General features: G+C 41.0%; 1 protein-coding gene across 2 annotated transcripts in view; it reads right to left on the reverse strand.

Moving 5' to 3' along the window:
• Positions 1 to 277: 277 nt before the first annotated feature.
• Positions 278 to 20,626, reverse strand: part of LSS (lanosterol synthase) — a 32,196-nt gene continuing 11,847 nt past the window's right edge. For both annotated transcript variants that reach the window (XM_081318952.1, XM_081318953.1), the window contains exons 8-22: positions 17,747 to 17,855; positions 16,710 to 16,828; positions 14,811 to 14,908; positions 13,728 to 13,755; positions 12,835 to 12,891; positions 12,340 to 12,411; positions 11,753 to 11,803; positions 10,269 to 10,418; positions 7,114 to 7,210; positions 6,747 to 6,852; positions 6,515 to 6,580; positions 6,090 to 6,170; positions 5,750 to 5,920; positions 4,860 to 4,938; positions 278 to 1,799 (exon numbers count right to left, since the gene is read on the reverse strand). In XM_081318952.1, coding sequence (XP_081175078.1) covers positions 1,587 to 1,799; positions 4,860 to 4,938; positions 5,750 to 5,920; positions 6,090 to 6,170; positions 6,515 to 6,580; positions 6,747 to 6,852; positions 7,114 to 7,210; positions 10,269 to 10,418; positions 11,753 to 11,803; positions 12,340 to 12,411; positions 12,835 to 12,891; positions 13,728 to 13,755; positions 14,811 to 14,908; positions 16,710 to 16,828; positions 17,747 to 17,855 — 1,497 coding nt within the window. In that variant the 3' untranslated portion in view covers positions 278 to 1,586. The remainder of the gene's footprint in view (positions 1,800 to 4,859; positions 4,939 to 5,749; positions 5,921 to 6,089; positions 6,171 to 6,514; positions 6,581 to 6,746; positions 6,853 to 7,113; positions 7,211 to 10,268; positions 10,419 to 11,752; positions 11,804 to 12,339; positions 12,412 to 12,834; positions 12,892 to 13,727; positions 13,756 to 14,810; positions 14,909 to 16,709; positions 16,829 to 17,746; positions 17,856 to 20,626) is intronic.

Here is a 20,626-nt window from a genome sequence, read left to right on the forward strand (position 1 = left end):
TTTAATTTTGTGTTTTTTTAGACTCAAGTCTTATATACTCACCCAAAAATGACAACAGCAAAAAATCCAAAACAGACAGTGGAAGATCATTCCAAGAGGCCTGGATACAGTCATTTGGAGTGATTGAACACGGTGGTAAAACATTATGTGTCCTATGCAACGAAAGTGTTGTGTGTCACACATCAAGTGTCAGACGGCACTTTGAAACCAACCATAAAATGTAGCCCAACTTGGTGATAATGAAAGGAAAGAGTTTATTGAAGGGAAATCGAGGAGCTATCATTCCCAGCATCTTAGTTTTTCCAACTATCTATACAGAACCAATCATCTGACAGCTGCCAGTTTTAAAATTTCACTGTGCATAGCAAAACATGGTAAGCCCCTCTCTGTATGCAAATATGACCTTTTTGATAATGAGCCCAGAGAATTGAGGAAAGCTTGAAAACCAAAACTAAGCACATCAAAGATTACAAATGTTTTTTAAAACATTATTTATTAAAGCAAACCTATGATGAATGAAAAGTCAGAAAACTTGGATCATACAGTAGATACGAAAGACATTAAAAAGCATTTAAAAAGCAGAGATCAAGAGGAATTTAAAACTATTTAATAAGGATCTTAATAAAACCAATTCTTCAAGGGGGAGACAAATAGTGGACAGGGATAAAATATAGATAAATAGATAAAGTAGCAAAAGGAAGTAGGGCTATCTTAAGAAATATTAAAAGGAAGAAAGGAAAAAATCTTAGTAAAGGATGCTCTTTTGATTGAAGAAATCCTAAAATCTAGACATATGTAGCATTTTTATCTCCAATTGTACAATTTAATAATTGAAGAAAATGAAAATTTGTTTAAAATGCTTCATTTTAGCATAAGAAGACATTCTGAAGATCCTCGAGAAAAAGGAGAAAAAAACTCCTCCTCCTTGGTGTAATATGTGTGTATGGAGAGATATTTCAGTGCATCTTTGCCCAAAATGGTGAACAGAACTGAAGAAGCTTCTTGGATGAGAAGTGAAATGTCTTCAAAGATAAACAAGGAAGTCCAGTTGCTTCTTGAAAAAGCACTTTTGTGACTTCCAGCCCTGATTTTATATTCTAATTATGTCAACAGGGTGTGGAAAATAACAATTTTAGAAATAGCAAGTTATACCCTCTGACTCTTTGTGAGATAAAAGTTAGCACTTTTTCTTCCCATTTTTGTTTTGTCAAATAGGGCATATAAATGACTGGACAGAATAAAGGTGGATAATATTTTTCCTCCTATTTCCACTTAAGAAAGAGGAGCTTCAAGCAGTCAGAAGAGCAAAATTCCACAAGCCTTCAAATTTTCATTTCTTCCTCAGATGTGTTTGCCTTTGCCAGATTAGGGCTTTTTTTTCCAAATGCAGTTGACTTTCCCCAAAGTAGCAGAATTTAGGGACACCTTATAAGGAGCAACAATCAGCAGGGCAGCAGCAGGGCTTCACTGACTTCCATCTTCACTGGTTCGTTGGAAAAGAGTCCCTTGACTCAAGTGAGTGCTTCAGAAAGAACCTCAGACAGACAGGCAGCGCATTCCTTCAAGGTTGGTTATAAGCCCCACATTTACGAAGCAGCAAATGCTAAGCTATGTCCATTGGTCACTTCTGCAGCCAGTTCTTCCCCTCCATTTCTTATTGCCTTTGTTGAGCATTTGCCTGAAAGGGCGCTGGTAGGATATAGGGAAGAAAAGCGCCCCAGGGTCCAGATGGGGAAGACATTTCGATAGGAGTTATAATTGATAGCACAAGTCTTGTTAAACACACCTGCAATATTTTCCTGTAAGCAAAATAAGAAATACAATGTAAAGCTTCCCTCTCATCTTTCCTGTGCATTACATAGCACAAAACATCCTGCAGGAAAGGAAAATAAAACATGTGAGTCACCTGCCACCTAACATACATGACCACACATATATTAGAAAACTTCTGACAAGTTGACTTGCCTTGTATATCAAAAGAATAAAACGTCTAGAGACTTCCGGTTAGGTGTCGTGGAGTGATGGGCGCAGGAAGACGGAGCTCCGTCTTCTGAATTTAATTTCACCCCGCTGGGGACCCTAAAAAGGATCGAAAGTCACCCCGGAGAGGCGAAAAAGAAGGACGGAACCCTTGTTGATCTTGGAGGGGCGGGCCCCCCTATGTTTGATTTGAGGAAGCCCTCCAAACCAGCAGGGGAAAGACTGGCTACATTCGTGTGGCCAGTCAGAAGCTGCTGACAACCAAAGGAAATAGGTACTAACAAGCAGCTTTTGAGCAACGTGGATGAAACTGGGTGAGACTTTATGCTCTCTTTATAACTTTAAGACTTTTTCCTGGAAAAACCTGTCCAAAGCAAAGAATCCTCCCCGATGAGAGAGGGAAGAGGAATTTTTGCCCCATTCCCTCAGGAAAAGAAGAGCAGTGAACTAATTGCTAGGGGGAAAACAGAGAAAATTACAAGATTAATTTGGAATCAGTACAGATATATAGCTTTGAAATTTGGGGACTAAAAGTGATATTGAGACTTTTTTAGAAAAGAGACTTGAAAAGCTTTCAATATGTTTGGATTTAAAAAGCTGGAAGGCAGCGTCAACGACATCTAGTGGCAAACCACGGCACTACAATTTATTATGCTTAAAGGAAATTTGGCTTGAAGCCCAGAGTCAGATAAGACTTTTGTTGTCCTTGGAAACTCACTTTTGAAGACTGCAGCTGGGAAAAGGGGAAAAAAACTCTTGGACTTCTTATCTATGTGGCAGAGACGATAAACTATTTTGAAACTGGCCTGCCTGGATTACAAATATAAATACTAACTGACTTTTAGAGCTGTGTTGTGGAACTATTTCCCTATAAAAGAAACATGCATTACTGATTGAGATGGTGGAATACTTGGGATTATAAACCTTTGATTGATCAACAACTTTTAATTGCTTTTTTGTCTCTGGACAGAAAGAATATGTTTTTCATTGGACAGAAAAACTTATATTGCTTATATTTGTTTAGGGGAGGCTTAAGGATGGACTGATAGGCTGGCTGAATAATTTGAAGTTTACATGACAATTGACTGAAACTTTTAAAATCCCTAAATAGATTGGACTATAAAGACCACATACAAAAACAAAATGGATGTTTCATACTTAACCTTAAATGGTTAAAAAACCCCACTTGTCTTCAAAACTCCCAATAAGAAAATGTTGATGAATCTCAGAAAGAAATTCTATGTTGAAATCAATAAAAGAGATAATTGCCTTAGCTCATGATGAGACTAAAAATAATGCAAAGGAGATAAAAGAACAATTTTCTAATCTAAACCTACAAATTCAGAAAATGACTACAAATAAGGAACTAGTAACCCAGAAAACAGAAGGAAAATTAGAGGAAGCAAATCCAAGGATGGAGGACCTAAAGGAAGGAATCAACAGACAGACTCAAATAAATGAAGAATTAGAAGGCATAGGGATAATACTGGAAATGGAAAAAATATCTTACATCAAGATCTCAGAATACATTTGAGGATAAGGAAGAAGAGCTGATCAAATGTAAGATAAATCTGTTAGGAGAATTGTGGAAAATTGGAGAAGGAGGGAGACTGTTTAATGAATATAAATGGGCTGAGCGCTCTTCCAAAAATACTTTAATCAAATTGTCTTTCTTATTCCAAACAATATACACAAAAATAGAGGAAGAACTACTTGATGATTCAAATGCATTGACTTGAAAAGTTAGTTGGCAAAGGAAGAAAGCTAGAGTAAGCCTGAAGAAAATAGAGATTTGACTCATTAGATGGGATATTATACTATTAAATAGATGTTTGAACATGGCTAAGAGAATAGATAATTGTTAGAAATAAAACTAGAAAGATAGGATTTGTAACCAGAATAATATATTTTGGTATGAGAAGGAAAATGCCAAGAGGGTCTGAATAAGAGAAGCTTTTGGTTACCCAAATATAATTTATTATGAGAAAACTATAAGTGATAGAGACACTTTGAACATTGATGGGAAATCAAAAGTTAAAAAAGCAGGAAAACAGGATATTGACTGAATAAATGGATTTTAAGTACAAATGCAATTGAGATATGTTTCGGTTAGAAAAGATATTTTAAACTGACACTATTGATATTATGTATAATATTAGAAAAATGTGATAAAGATGTTGATATTCAGTTTATGTATTAACAGCAATTAGAATTGTATTTGCCTAGTGTGGAAAAATGTATATCATTGGAAGAAGAGAGGAAGTACTGGATGGTGTAGTATTGGATCTGGATTGAGTAGTTAATATGTACCACGAATTTCTAGTTTTACAATCATAAGTACTTAACAAACAACGTGTTATTTGGGTCCATTAGTGTGCATGATGTTACTTTTAATGATTGGTTCACAGTGATGTGTGTTTCTGTGACTGGTTCATGGCAATGTATGCTTTTCAGACTTGTGTAAAAGGGAACCCACTGAAAGCAGGGATATGCCCATTTTGGAACTTACTTCTGGGCAACAGAAGTCTTATTCCTTTCCCACCTGTCTGCTGTGGTTCATTGTGTCTGCGTTCCAGGTAAAAGGGCCTGGGCTTTCTGGGACAAGAGGACTCTGAGAACTAGACCTTTTAAGCATTAATAACTGCTGGCATGACGGTTCCTTGTGAGCAGCCTAACAGTGAGAAAGAGCATGCCACCTAACCAGGATGGGGCTATGCAGAAGACAAATAAGAACTTATCAGTAGGTCCTACACGGCAACAGCAAAGGAACTCCTTTGATGCTGAAAAATTTGCATGCAACCCAGGAAGGTTTATAAGGGCTAAGTAATTGAGGCATGATACTCATAGGTAAAGGCAGGTGAACTGAAGAAACATTTTACCTGAGGCCAGTCCCCATTAGGCAGCTGTTTCTCAATCAACAATTTAATTCCCTTTTCCAGAACTCGGACATCTGGGTACCTGCAAAGCAAAATGAACCAATCTGAGGCTGGACAGAAATGGAGCCAGTGAGTTCTAGTCCTCCCTTAATCACAAAAGCCGGCTAGATGACTCTGGGCTGGTCACTCATTCCCAATCTAATTCACCCCGCAGAGGGCAAGCAGAGGAGGTTGGAGCATAATGTGCATTGCCTCGAGTGCACCATATAAAGGCAGGAGGGAAATCCTCCTCCTCCTCCGCTTCTCCTCCTCCTCCTGCTCCCTAGAAAGCTGCTACAGGCAGGTTCAGGGAACTTAATTTGCAGTTAAATTTAGAGAAAGAAAAGGTAGCAGAGGAATCATCTATGTTCAGAAAAGCTCTTTCTGTGTGTTGCAGTATCCCAACCGCAAAAATCCAGGCCAATCTCTTATGAAAATTTCCATTAGAGGCCTGTGATTTGTTACCCAGTTCACAGCAAACAACTAGAAAGGTGGCTGAGGGCATTGCTGAATGCTCTTGTGTGTCTAATAGGTTTTCAGATTCCCATTCCCCTTCAGATTCTATTCCCAGCTCAGCACACTTTATGTGGAATTATAGAAAATGGACTGTGGATGTGAGACTATGGAGAAAATGCTGTTTCAGGAGACCGTCCTAAGGATACTATTTTGCACAATCAGTTACAATACCTATACTGGAAGTTGTTGCGTGGACCTGGAAGGGAACTCTGTCCATCCCCAGCTGCCAGATAATTGGAGTATCAAAATAATTGGTGCTACCTGACTCATGATTAGAACAGAGGCCACCGGCGACCAGAAATGGGAAGCCGGAGGCCAGGGGTCCTGCAAGCTCTTACCGGACAGCCATGAGTCCCAAGAGAGCCCAACAGGTGTTGTGGATCTGCGACGTGGTGCTCTGGACATATCTGCGTTGTTCACAAGACTCAAAGTCCTCTCCCCAACCACCATCCTCCATCTGCTTGGAGACCAAGAACTCACAAGCCCGGGACACTGCCTGACAGGCCACTCTAGGAGAGGAAAGGTGGAAGGATGGAAATTCAGGGCCGCTCTTGCCAAAGGAGGGATTGGAAGAGCAAGGCCAAAAGATTTTACCCTACGTTGCTCCTGAGAAATTTCTTCCACTGCCAATTTTTCCTCCCATCCAGCAGAAACGAAAGGAGAAGGGGGGTGACTCACCCTCCACAGTAGGTCTGCTGCATACAAGCATGTGCTTCCAATCCAAACCATGTGCCATAAGTGAAGCACACACCCCAGCTTCTGAAAAGGAGAAGAAATCAGTCAGCAAATTCACAGAGAGAGAGAGAGAGAGAGAGAGAGGGAGGGAGGGAGGGAGACACACACACACACACACACACACACACACACAAAGAGAGAGAGATGTGCCTGCCAGAGGCAGGAGTCGATCTTCCAAGTCCACAGTGTGTATCCTTCTGCTACAATGACAAAGGGCCACCAAATGCAACCCAGCAAGTGAGAAAACAGGATCTGTGAAGCAAACCAGGGACCTCAATATCTGCGCTGAGACATTTTCCTATCCAAAGAAATGTCTGAAGTGGACAGCCCTAAAACTGTCAACCTGCATTTATTCAGAAGATACTCACCCTTCCCAGGAGCCATCAGCTCTCTGCTTTTTCTGACAATACCTCAAGCCCTTTTCCAGTATCTCTCTAAGTAAAAAGGCAAACACAATGGGAAATCATTTCAACATATCCACTCTCCATTCTCTCCCCCCTAAGCAATCAAAATTTTCTCTCCCCTTAATGATGTTTCCTCCCCTGCCCCGATTCTGCAGTTTGTCCTCTAGCAGACTTTCTCAGAAGGAAGGTTCTTTACCTGACTTCCAGGGTTCTGTGTTCCGGGAAGAACTTGTGGAAGTGCTTCAGTGCCTGCATCACAGCTGAGGTGCATTCCACATAGGTATAGTCAACCATGATATCACCTAAACACCACACAACAAGTAGGTGAGCACAGAGTGGTCTGGATGTTGGATGCAGGATATACTTTTCTTTCTTCCAGTGAAATTCTGAGACGTATTTTAGATGGTGAAGCCACGAAAAGGCCAAGAAAGCTTTTTATTCTACAAAGGCAACAATCCCCTTGGCCAGAATAAACAGTAGCACAGACTGACATCAATTGTCCAGAAGGGGAGCTGAAGACCCTCTAGAGAAAATAAAGAAGCCATACAAGTCTTTATCCTTACCAAATACCTCTGAAGGATTCAATAGCTCCAGCAACCAGCCCCCGCGCATGGTTTCATAAGTTGAAAAGCCACCGTCAGCATTTTGCATGTTCAGCAACTAAAGAGAGAGGACAAAGAACAATCTGACTTGGCCAAAGAGGAATCTTCAAGAAGCTAAAAAAGTTTCAGAAGTTATCTGCCTTGAAAATCTTCTCTAATGGAGCCATCATTCCATCTGGATGTATATTCAGCCCTTATTTCCCTGTGTATCACAAGGTATGAATTCAGTCTAAACTTATTGTTTAGAATAGAATAGAGCTGGAAGGGACCTGGGAGGTCTTCTAGTTCAGCCCTCTGCTCAAGCAGAACCTATACTGTCTCAAGACAAGTGACTGTCCAGTCTTTTTTTAAAAACTTCGTGATGGAGCACCCATGTTTTCTGAATGTAAGCTTTTCCACTGGTTGATTGTCCTCGCTGTCAGAAAGTTTCTCCTTAATTCCATGTTGCTTCTCTCTTTGATCAGTTTCCAACCATTGTGCTCCAGGACTTTTGAAAGATATGGTGCAATGGTTCTGAGATAATGTCTGCCAGCTCTTTCAGAACTGTGGGTTGTAGTCTGTCGGGTCCCGGTGATTTATATTCATCAAGGTTGGATAGGTATTCCCTTACCATTTTCTTGTTTATTTTAATTTTTGGTTCTAATATTTCTTGCAATGTTTTTTTGTGTGTGTTTTGGGCTATAGTTTCTTTTTGTGTGAAGACTGACGGAAAGTATGAGTTAAGCAGCTCTGCTTTCTCCCTGTTGCCTTAATTTCCTTGCCATCTTCTCTCTTTAGTGGGCCTACAGTTTCCTTGATTTTTTTTTCTTGTTGTTAATATGTTGGAACTTTTTTTATTGCCCTTGATTTCTGTTGCAAGTCTGCTTGTTCTGAGCCTTTGCTTTCCTGACTTCATCTTTACATATTCTGGCTTTCTGCTGATAATCGGCTTTAAGTGCCCCTCTTTTCATTTTTTTGTATTTGTCCTTTTTATCTTTTAGTTTGTTAGAGAGATCTTTGTGCAACCATGCTGGTTTCTTTTTGGATTTCTTGTTTTTCTTTCTCAGTGGTATTGTGCTGGTCTGGGCTTTTATGATCACATTTTTCAGGGTTTCCCATGCTTCCTGTGTTTTTTTCCCCTTTAGGATTTTCATCGATGGGATTTTTCCTAGGTTCTCTCTTGAGTTTGTTAAAGTAGGCTCTTTTTAAGTTTAGGACATTGGTTGGATCGTTTTCTATTCCTAGTGTTTGCATTACCGTATATACTTGAGTATAAGCCGACTCGAGTATAAGCCGAGACCCCCAATTTCACCCCCAAAAACTGGAAAAAGTTGTTGACTCGAGTATAAGCCGATCCGCCGTTCTGCAAGCCTCTGCCGCCAGCAGAGGCTCGATCCGCCATTTTGCAAGCCTGAATACACAGGAATACACTGTGTGGCCGCGGCTCTCGGGGAAGCCCTGGCTGTCCGCTTCCTCGCTCCACGCTGCCATTCGGGGCCCGCGCGTTCCCCGGGCAAATCGCGACGCCCAGCAGGCGAGGAAACATGCCCGCTCCAGTCGCCCCCCCCTTCCCTCAGGAGACGCGAAGCAAGTGACCGCCCGGAGCTTACCGAAGACTTGCTTCGGTGCTTCCAGGATCGCGCGCACCTCTCCCAAGCCGCCGCCGTCCGGAGACCTGCCGAAGTTTGGGGAGGTTTGGGGAGGTGCGCGCGCACCTCCCCAAACCTCCCCAAACGTCAGCAGGTCTCCGGACCTCTGCGCCCTGCCTGCCTGCTTCTTTCCGCAGCGGAAAGAAGCAGGCAGGCAGGGCGTGGAGGAACGGAGACCCGGCGACATTTGGGGAGGTTTGGGCGCCTCCCAAAACCTCCCCAAACGTCGCCGGGTCTCCGTTCCTCTGCGCCCTGCCTGCCTGCTTCTTTCCACAGCGGAAAGAAGCAGGCAGGCAGGGCGCGGAGGAACGGAGACCTGCCGATGTTTGGGGAGGTTTGGGCGCCTCCCCAAACCTCCCCAAACGTCGCCGGGTCTCTGTTCCTCTGCGCCCTGCCTGCCTGCTTCTTTCCACAGCGGAAAGAAGCAGGCAGGCAGGGCGCGGAGGAACGGAGACCTGCCGACGTTTGGGGAGGTTTGGGCGCCTCCCCAAACCTCCCCAAACGTCGCCGGGTCTCCGTTCCTCTGCGCCCTGCCTGCCTGCTTCTTTCCGCAGCGGAAAGAAGCAGGCAGGCAGGGCGCAGAGGAACAGAGACCCGGCGACGTTTGGGGAGGTTTGGGCGCCTCCCCAAACGTCGGCAGGTCTCCGTTCCTCCGCGCCCTGCCTGCCTGCTTCTTTCCGCAGCGGAAAGAAGCAGGCAGGCAGGGCGCGGAGGAACGGAGACCCGGCGACGTTTGGGGAGGCGCCCAAACCTCCCCAAACTTCGGCAGGTCTCCGGACGGCGGTGGCTTGGGAGAGGTGCGCGCGATCCCGGAAGCACCAAAGCCTCGGCCGCGCACAAGTCCTCGGTAAGTTTTTTTGTTACTGGAGTATAAGCCGAAGTGGAATTTTTCAGCCCAAAAAGTGGGCTGAAAAATTCGGCTTATACTCAAGTATATACGGTATATTAAATTTCAGTATGACGTGATCACTTTCACCCAAGGTTCCGATAATTTCAATTCCCACTATCACTTCTTCTCTGGTTGTAAGGATTAAGTCCAGTATAGCTTTACGTCTAGTTTGTGAGCACACCTTGTATTGTTGCTCTTATTTGGCTATTATTGCTTTGTTATGTACCACCTAAAGTCATAATTGATCAAGGCAGCCTAAAAATACAGTTAAGAGAGAGCATATACATTGTTCTACTTCTTGTCTGAAAATCTCTACATGTAGTCATCGGGTTATGACCCTAATTGGAACTGGAATTTCTGTCACTAAGCAAAGCAGTCATTAAGCAAAACATTATAGGACCATGCCATTTAGCAATGATCATTAGGCAAGGACTTCACACTTCTCTGCCCTGCATGAACTGCCTCTGCTTTAACTCCTCCCCAACCCAAGCTATCTCCTTAGTATCTTTGCCCTTTTGGTTGCTCTGCAAAGCATGGCCAAGATGAAGATAGCTGGGGGAGATGGATTCGCAGGAAGAAATTTACTTTTCTGTGCTCACCACATTTACAGCATCAAAGAGACGACTGGGTGGGATGTGTTCCTTGATGAATGGGCACTTTTCCTGTAACAGTATCACAGACTTCAGACCTTCTGCAGTACAGTCAGCAACGATCCAGCCACAGTCGCGAGTACTGAACGGATATCCACCCTATTGGTTATTAGACAATATGGTTTAGTTTGGTTTGAAGCACAGAACACAAAAGAAAACAAATTTGCAAACTAAAATAGCATCAGTCATCAAGAAGAAAAAAATGAATTACATACCCTGGTTAACTAAAGTTTATGAAATATGGTGAAAATCAAAGACAAGCAAATACTTATAAAAAGCTACTGATTAATATGTAAACTATTAGGAGGAATGAATAAGTTGAATGAGGTGGGAAAAATAACCTTGAGAAATATGTGTCATAAAACAAAAAGAGACAAAATCAAGAATGTATGCTTAAATGAATATTAATTGAATGCAAAATAGTCAACACAAAAGATGTACATTGAGATTATAAAGAAAAACTCAATGAGCTGAGAGAAAGAGAACAACTAAAAAGTTATTGTATGTCTGGATGGAGTTGACGAGATTGTAAAAAGGAAAAATAGTAAATTACACAAGGCATCTATGCAGCAGTGTCAAAACATGGAATCAAGGATGACTTACAAGGATGAAAAAGTGAATGGTGGTGTTGCTGTAATCTAGGCTCAACTATTTTTCCTTTTTTTTCTTATTCTTATCTTCTAATTTCTCTGGCTTACTCTTTCTTTCTCTCTTTCGGCACTTTGCATAGCACTGTTTACCCCCAAAGGGCTATGTATGCATATAAATTACCTGCATGGCCACAAATGTTGATTTAAACACATTGCTCTAGCACTCAGACATTAGCAACAAGGTCATGAAAATACTGGAAATCTCCAATTCCTTCCTTGAGGTAAAAATTACCAGGCAATATACTCTATCTGCCTCTGTTTAACATGTATAGCTGAAGTCTAGATATTTGTTAACCTGTATCTAGAAGATGGCAGCAATGAAACTCTGCTTTTATAGTGATGATGCAGATTTTTGCAGCATGGATCCGATAGCTTTGCTTTAAATGCTTTGAGTGAATGAGAGTCAATAACTTATCATTACAATCAATTCCAATGCCACCATATTTTGCCTACTGGGGAAAAGAGAACAATTCTGCCACATCTAGAAAAAAGGGAAATGCTAAAATATGCCTCAGTGGCTACAGCCTTTCACTGAACAATCTCATGCACAATCCTACAGTGTGACTGTCCCTGATGTTTTACACTGTTAGATCATTCAGCATAGAAGCAGGAATGCAGAAAACGTCTTCAAACAAACCACAAAATCTACTCAACAATTACAAACCTACTTTGCTCGTTTCAGCCTTTTTATTCACCCTAGCTGTTCTGTTCTAGGGTACAAAGAAGCTTTCACAGCTAATTTAAGATCTTGTTTCCACTTTCTGTCACCTTGTATAATCATACCTTGTTCATCTGACGGTAGTACTTTTCATAATTAGGTGGATTATCTGGAATCTGGAGGAGATAGAAAATTATAATGAACACATCTTGCAGGAATAAACCACAAGAAAGCTACTTAGTTCTAGCTATGGGGTTGAGAAGAGAGAACCAGTTTGGTGTAGTGGTTAAGATGGTAGACTAGGAACCTGGAGACGGTGAGTTCTAGTCCCACCATAAGCATGAAAGCCAGCTGGGTAATTTTGGGGCCAGTCACTCTCTCTTAGCCCAGCCCACCTTACAGGGTAGTTGTTGTGGGGGGAAACTTGAGCTATTTACAAAAGTAATAAAGGCAGGATATAATAATAAAAATCAGAAAGGATGGGAGGTATCATTTGCTTTCTCCACAGTACTATTTCTAGATTCAGGGTTTTCATTTTCAAGAAGAGCTATGGACTTAGAATTTTTTATCCACTTATCATCTACTTTCTAAGGATCTTGGATAGGCAGATGTTGTTGATGTGCAACTAGACACAATGTCTGCAGTATATAGCTTGAAGCTCGCTGGGAAAGAATCCTTCAAGTATAATCAGGACTAGAATGTGACATTTTACCTGTGCGATTCTGAAGTGCTGATGTGCATGTATCAGACAGCTGTCAAATTCAGGGTTCTCCTGGGCACCAGCCTTTTAAATAAAAGAGTTTAACTTGAAGTAAAGCAAGGAGATCACTTTAGATTCCGATCAACTTCTGCAATTTTTTCTTTAATATTTTATTACCATTAATTTATGTTCAGGATTTATGGCTAGAGTACTATGTACAGTCACTACAAATCACAGCCAACATAATTATATTAATTATATCCATTTTAAAAATATAAATAAAATAAGGAAGGAAAAGAAGCCAGAATAAGGCTATCAGCACCCTGAGTAGAAGGTGATGCAGTTTCATTTCTTTCATTTTTCTCTCACAATTGCAACATGAAACTGGAAGAGCAGCTTTGGGGCAGGATTCTTGTTTAAATTATGATACAGGAAAGTGCAGCTAGTTAACTTCTCCACAAAGTACACCAAAATTAACAAGAAAAACCTGTAAAAAAAAGCTGTTACCTCCAGAAAAGCTTGAACAGCAAATGCTGTATCCCAAACCTGTGATCCATTGGTACCCTAAAAGAGAAGATAGTTTGAAATGATGCTTTTTGGTTGCATTCTGAAATATTCAGCATGCATACTGTTTCAGCCAGCAGACTACAAGCAATCAATTTCAATTCCAATTCCTTCCCAGAGTACAGTATGCTAAGGGATATTCTTCCAGGAACCCTTCCTCTAGCACAAACAGCCTTCTACTTGGAACCTTAATGTACTCTTCAAGACAATCTCTCTCTCTTGCAATATAACCTTTGATAATCCTTTGCTACTTAGGAATTGCTTTCTAAATGTACTCCTTTCCACACATGGAGCAAGAAAAAAATGTGTGTCACTCCTGCTCTCATAACTTGCTTTATCACTCTTGTTTTTTCACATTTAATGGCCCAGGTGGAGAGAGGAGTGAGGCTGAGGTGTGGTAGGGATTTGTCAGAAGATCAATCAGAAGAAGAGAAACAGTTCTCCAAATCCCTGATCCCAACTTTCTCTTTGGAAATGATTTTTAGACAGTCACTCATGCCTAGTCACATCCTGGCTTGACTACTCAATGCACTCTAAATGGGGCTCTATTTGAAGACCACCTGGAAGTTTCAACAAGTCCAGAATGTAACAACCTACAGGCAGCGACAGGCATGCCTCAGTATGCCCATCTTGCCAACGTTTAGCTTTTTGTTTTTTATTGATTTTATTGTAAGTTTTCATTGTTATGAAAAATTGATAGGATGACATGTAAGTTTAATAAATTACTATTGTTACTGCTAATTTTAAGCAGAGCTCTTGGCAGACACTGCAGCAGTCACTACCCTGTGAGATGGGTTCAGACCTCAGCAAAATAAAAATATGCCAGGAATTATTACCTGCATCTTCATGCCATCCAGACCTAGCCTGCAAGAAAAGAAAAAGTCAGCATGAGAGGCATGGCAAAGCACAAACAGAGGTCTGTAAGTTTCCCTACCATAAACAGTGAGTCCACTGCCATGGGTAGCATGAACACTGGGCCTCTAGCCATTCCTGGACAGGCCTTGTGAATAAGAGACAATGGCTGAACTAAGGACTGGATGTGAGGAAGGAAGCAGACTTGGCCTAGATCTCTCACCTTTACCTACTTACTGACCTTTTGCTCAAACTCTGCAGTGATCTCCTACATGGGTGGGCCACAACACAAGTGTAAGGACCTTGTGAGATTTTCTACCTGTACTTCAAGAGATATCTCTCTCCTACGATACAGATAGCCCTTGACTTACAACCACAGTTGAAACCAGAATTTCCGTTGCCAAGCAACATGGTTGTTAGGTGAGTCATGCCAGATTTTACGAACTTTTTGCCATGGATGTTAAGCAAATCACTGCAGTTGTTAAGTGAATCATGAGATCCTTAAGTGAATCCAGCTTCCTTCATTGACTTTGCTTTTTGGAAACTGGCTGGGAAGGTCACAAATGGCAATCATAGAACCCTGGGATGATGTAACCATCATAAATGCGTGCCAGCTGTCAAGAGCCCAAATTTTAATCATGTGACTATGGGGATGTTATGATGGTTATAAGTGTGAGGACTGGTTGTAGGTCACTTTTTTTCAGTGCCGTTGTAACTTTGGTCACTAAACAAATGGTTGTAAGTCGAGGACTGCTTGTATAACCTTAGATAATCCATCTCTATTCAGGAATTACTTTCTAAATGTATTTTGGAGTAAAGTATGGTATCTCCTAAAGGATATTAGGCAGTGGAAGTATTTAAGAGAGTCATGTTGCACTTTCAAACTACATAACAGCGTTCATAACATGGCATCTTTTAGCTGTGTTGCACTAGACTAGAATTCACACTTTGCAAAGTAAACTCCCAAGATACCTAACCAGAATGGCTAATTCTATAGTCCAACACATCAGGAAGATTCCAGACTGACAAAGTTTGCTGGACAGGTTTGGATTTCAACAAAGCCTTACCAGAGATAGTCAGAGATTCTGGAAACGTGTCCCTGGAATGCAGGAGACTTCTCTCCTTCCACATGCCAGCGCACTAGCATGTTAATTGTTTTAGATATCTACAAAGGCAAAGAAAGAACAACTATTATTTTCCTCCTAAAGTCTAAAGTCATCTGAGAGTAACAGCTGTGCTTCTTCACAAATGTAGCTCTTCAAAAACTCCTAAGAAAACCAGTATCTTCTGTTTAAGTACAGACATGGATGAGAAATATTTCAAAGTACAATCTTTTTCATAAAATCAAAAGGATGTGTTCAACGTAGCACTGAGTTTAACTCTGAAGGACAAAAATATTACAGAAAAGTACCTTGAAACATGGAATCTCAACAAATGCATTCTAGTTTTTTATTTACAAAAAAACCCCATTTCATTCGTTTTATTTAGAAGTGGATGAAATTTCTAAACATGGAATATTCCCATTTGATGAAAAATGCACAATGCCAACTGATGCATTTCCTTTCTTCAGGGCTGTAAGAAACCAGAAATACAGTTGACACCTTCAAGCCGCCCATTCAGGCTGATGTCCAAACACCATCATGCCTTTCTGGTGTAAAGGATGTTCAATTCATCTCCCTTAAAGCATCCTATGCATCCTTTCCATGCCAATTCTTTCCACAGCAACAGCACACACTGAGTAGTAACCAACAATACCATCCCTTACCCCACTGTAGGCTGGCATTAGTACATTGTTTCCCACCACTCATCACAGAGAGGTTTCCTCCCCAAAATCAACATTTCTCTTAATTATTGCTATGCCTAGAAGGCAGACCGGGGTGGCTGCAGAAAATATTAGAGACAGAAAAAGAGTAGTGGATTAGATGAGATGGTTGGGTAGCCGGAATGTTCAGAAATGATGTGTTCATTTTTTGAGAGTCCAAATTGCTCCTCCACATTTGCAGGAGAAAGAAACAAAACATTCCCCTTAAGACACACTCATAGCCTCCAAACTGTGCCTAGAGCTGCAGGAGGCTGCTATTTCTGTGGGAGGCGAACACAACAATTGACTGTCAAGAGCAATGAGTCTTCTCAAGAGATCTGAGAATTAGAGGCAAGTGCAACCTGATCCCAGCAGCAGATACTACATCAATTTCTCTTTCACTTTCAGTTTATTACAGTCTATAAACAAGTAGAGTGCTCTGTAAATATATATCTAGACATCTAGATATAGACACATATATAGATAGAAATAATGATTAAGACAAAGTTAAATTACATTTATAAAACAACCTAACCAACATCTATGAATTTACTACTTAAAATTGGGGAACTTTCTTCTTCCACGATAGTCAGCTGGATAATTAAAACCAGGTCTAGTTAAGGATTAATACTGAGGTTTAGTGGCTAGGCATAGACTTTATAATATTATACTTCATGATGTGGAGGAGACAAATGTTCTCCTCTCCCTCCTCCTCTTTCTAATGGGATATGTACCATCAGCCTGATTGCAAAGCATAATACACTAGGAAAAATGTTTTCAAGAAAAGTTGATGAGAATTCCGGGTACTTTCTAAAAACTCCTCTGTTCTGGCCAGGGCTAGTGCTTGTGCAAGATAGCAGATATCTGGTTCTGCACATTCTTATCAGAAGAAAACAATATCCTAATCTAGGAATAACCAAGGAGAAAACCACAGCCCCACCAATACTGGCAATGTAAGCTGCTATATAGAAACAGGGAGAAAACCCCACACTCACCAGCACTGACCATGATGCTTGCTGAGTAATGAAACTTGGTTGCAAACAGAAAATACCGAGCTCAGAGAGCACCAAGGATTCCACAAACTACGGTGTCTCTGATTTTCTGCAGAGCAATTCATGATACAGTACAGAGCTACTGAGTTAAATGATGATTAAAAACAACTTACAGGGCCAATGCTGATGAACTTGGTAAATTGGTCATCAGCCTTGATGTGATTATATAATTCCTCCACAGCTCGCTGTCTCAATTTTTTGCTGTGGAATTGCTCATAGATATTGGCTATTGCTGGAATAGAAACAGAAAGAGACCTATGGAAGACTCAGTTTACCTCCTGAAAAATCGGAAGCAAGTACAACAAAAACTGTTATTCAATCTATTTGCAAATCCAAGATACCCTTCCATCGTAATTCAAATTGCAACTGAGAAACATACAGATTTCTAATTCCCATTTAACATATTGCTCCAGGCAAACAATGCCTAGTTTTTACACCTTTCTTAATCTTCATTCCCCACCACCCCCAGCAAAGGCTTTGGCTTATAGCTTTGCCATTCCCTGTTAAATTTACAGGTAGTCTTCTGGTAATGATGGCAATCGGGAGTGAAATTTATATTGCTACACAACGTGATCATAAAGCCTAAGTCACATGACTGCATCACTTAGCAACAGCAAGTCCCTGTTGTTGTTATTAAACAAGGATTTTTAAGCAAGCACTTCCTTGCAACTTCCTGCCAACTTCCAATAATCAAGATCAGTGGGGAAGCCAGCAGAAAGCTGCAAGTCCCAGGTGCTCACAAGGCAGACAGCAGGTAGATAAGTGGCTGCTGCCAGGTGGGGGGGGGAGTGAGGGAGTATGCAGGTGAGTGAGGGAGTGCACAGGTGATCAGGAAGGCGTGGTGTAAGTGCAGTGGGGCTTGGGGTAGCTGCTGCCGGATAGGGGAGGTTGTGCGAGGGTATGCGAGTGACTAGGGAGGTGCTGTCAGGTAGGAGAATAACATATCTGTTACTATCACTTATTTGGGGGAACCACTAGGTACAATGAAATGTTAGGGAAAAACAACTGTTAGGCTTATCTTTCTTATATTCTGATGGACCCTTTTGGAATTACAGAGATGTTTCCTTGACAGCATTTTTATTCTGCAGTGAAACGGAATCCGGCAAGAACAAAGGAGGGGGCCCCTTCAGCAACAGGCAGGTTCACATACCATGGATCACTTTCAGTAGCCAGCTATGTGGTGTGTATAAATCCCCAGAAGCAATATTATTTTTTTGTGCTGGCCAGTCAATACTGTCATAATCTTCTACATAGAGTTCCTACAAAAAAAGCCCGGAAGGATAAAGAATTAGCATTTGAAAATCCACAAGAAATCTCAGTGGGTTTTGAACAGGCAAAATTGTTCCTTAAGGAACATGCCAAGAAGCACTGACCTCCAGAATGCCTTCAGGCAGATTCCACCTTGGTTTATCCTCATGAGACCAGAAAAAAACCAAAACAATTGTGCCTGCCGGTTATTTAACATTGTGTCCCAAGACAGATTGGACAATCATTTGTCTGAAATGTTATATTGTTAGCCAATAACAGAATAACGGAGTTGGAAGGGAACTTAGAGATCTTCTAGTCCAACCCCCTGCTCAGGCAGGAAACCCTATACCGTTACAGACAAATGGTTGTCCAGTCTCTTCTTAAAAACTTCCAATATTGGAGCATTCACAACTTCTGGAGGCAGGTTGTTCCACTGATTAATTGTCAGGAAATTTCTCCTTAGTACTGGGTTGCTTCTCTCCTTGATTAGTTTCCATCCAATGCTTCTTGTCCTGCGTTTGGGCGCTTTGGAGAATAGCTTGACTCCCTCTTCTTTGTGGCAGCCCCTGAGATATTGGAACACTGCTATCATGTCACCCTTGCCCTTCTCTTCATTAAACTAGACATACCCAGTTCCAGCAACTGTTCTTTGTATGTTTTAGCCTCCAGTCCCCTGATCATCTTTGTTGCTCTTCTCTGCACTCTGCCCCACTCACTCCAGCAGAAGAGCCTTTTTTGGATCCCATCTGCCAAGTAATTTCTTTGGCAGGGTCTAAGAGAAGAGCCTTTTCTGCTGTGGCCCCCAACCTCTGGAATATTCTTCCATTGAAGGTAAGGTTGGCCCCACATTCCTGGCCTTCCAGAAAAGCCTTAAAACCTGGTTCTGCCGGCTGACCTAGGGCTCCAATAGGGTGGCTGACAGTGCAGAAAGAATATCCCCACCATGTCATATGTCCCCTTGTTTTTTTAGTCTGTACTTAATCTTTCTTAATTTTTAAATTGTTTTGTATTACCTTTTTATTATGCTGCAAGTCACCCAGTGTCACTGTTACAGTGAGATGAGTGTCATATACATTTAATAAATACATTTAATAAATAAATTAGATTAGCCCACTGTAATGCCCTTCCACCTGCTCTTTTCGACAGCCAATTTTGCAGCACCGCTAAAGAACAGCTGAAGGAGAAAAAAAGAAACTGTGGGCCAGGTCCTGCTGTGCTGCCTCTTGGTAGAGATATCTGGACTACAATTTACAACCATTAGTTTAGTGACCATTCAAAGTTACAATGGCGCTGAAAAAAGTGACTTATAACTGTTTTTCACACTTACAACTGTAGCAGCATCCCCATGGTCACGTGATCAAAATCCAGCTGCTTGGCAACTGGCATATATTTATGACAGCATATATTTATGGCTTCCAAGAAATAAAGTCAATGGGGGAAGCGAGGTTCCCTTAACAACCGCATGACTCACTTAACAATTAACTGTGCTAAAAAGTTAATTAAATGGGGCACAACTTACTTAACAACTGTCTTGCTTAGCAATGGAAAGTTTAGGCTCAATTGAGGTGGTAAATCAAGAAGTACCTGCATGTGTATTTTCCTAATTACAACACATTTAGGCAGAACTAAGGATGATTTTCTCAACCAACATCTATTAGCTGATCAGGTGGAAATCTCAGGTAATATAGTGAGGTTCTGTATACTGCCTATGATGAAATGTAAACAAATGCTTCACCTCTGAGTATTCACATAAGATTATAGGTATCTTGATATAGTATTTCAGTTCATCATGCTTCTGTTTGGTACATTTATTTTATTATGACTTTATTTTAACTTGATCCCTAGTTTACGACTGCAATAAACTTAAATAGAATAAACAAACAAACATCATAAAATCAAAGCTGGAAGCAACTTAGTGCAGCACTGGGTTAGTAGTATTCTGTCACAAACTATTATTTTGATAAATCATTTTATCCAGGTAGAGACAAAATCATGTTATTTGCACTCTAGCTCCCAATTTATCACACACATATTCAGAAGATTCCAACTTTAAGGATTATGCAAAAATTAAAAAATAAGCATTACATGTCAATACTGCAGCATAAAACATCAGATGTAAAGTACCACATTATAAATAAAGAAAAGTGACAATGCAGGAACTTTTAGACTCACAAAATTTTATGTGTGTACAATTATGTAGCTTGAAACATGGTATTGTTCATAATTCAGAGGGAGAACCTGTTGAATTTGATCTTTACTTTTTTTCTTTTCAACCTATGAGGGCAATTCGGAAATAAATCTCCATTTGGTTATCAATGACAGACACTCGCAGATACAGAACTTTTATTATACACATTAGAAAACATTACATTACTTTTTGACATAATCACCATTCAAATTGAGGCACTTGTCATATCGTCTTACAAACAGTAGTTGCTCAGCGCCAAATCTGGCCTATGGAACTGCTTCAAAAGTTCTTGGGTGCATCTTGTGGTGTGTGGGCGAGCATTATTGTGAACCAACACCACACCCTGTCAACATACCCTGAGTCTTGTTATGGATGGCTTGTCTGAGTTTTCGTAATGTTTCACAGCAGACTTCTGAATTGATGGTCGAACCACGTTCCATGAACTTCACTAGCAGTAACTCTTTGGCATCTTCACATTTCGTGGGATTTTCTATGGCACCACTTCTGGTGTGGTGTTGGTTCATGCTAATGCTCACCCACACACCGCCAGATGCACCCAAGAACTTTTGAAGTAGTTCCGTTGGGATGTTTTTG

This window comes from Vipera berus (genome assembly GCF_964194415.1).
Source record: "Vipera berus genome assembly, chromosome: 1".
Lineage (NCBI taxonomy): Eukaryota > Metazoa > Chordata > Lepidosauria > Squamata > Viperidae > Vipera > Vipera berus.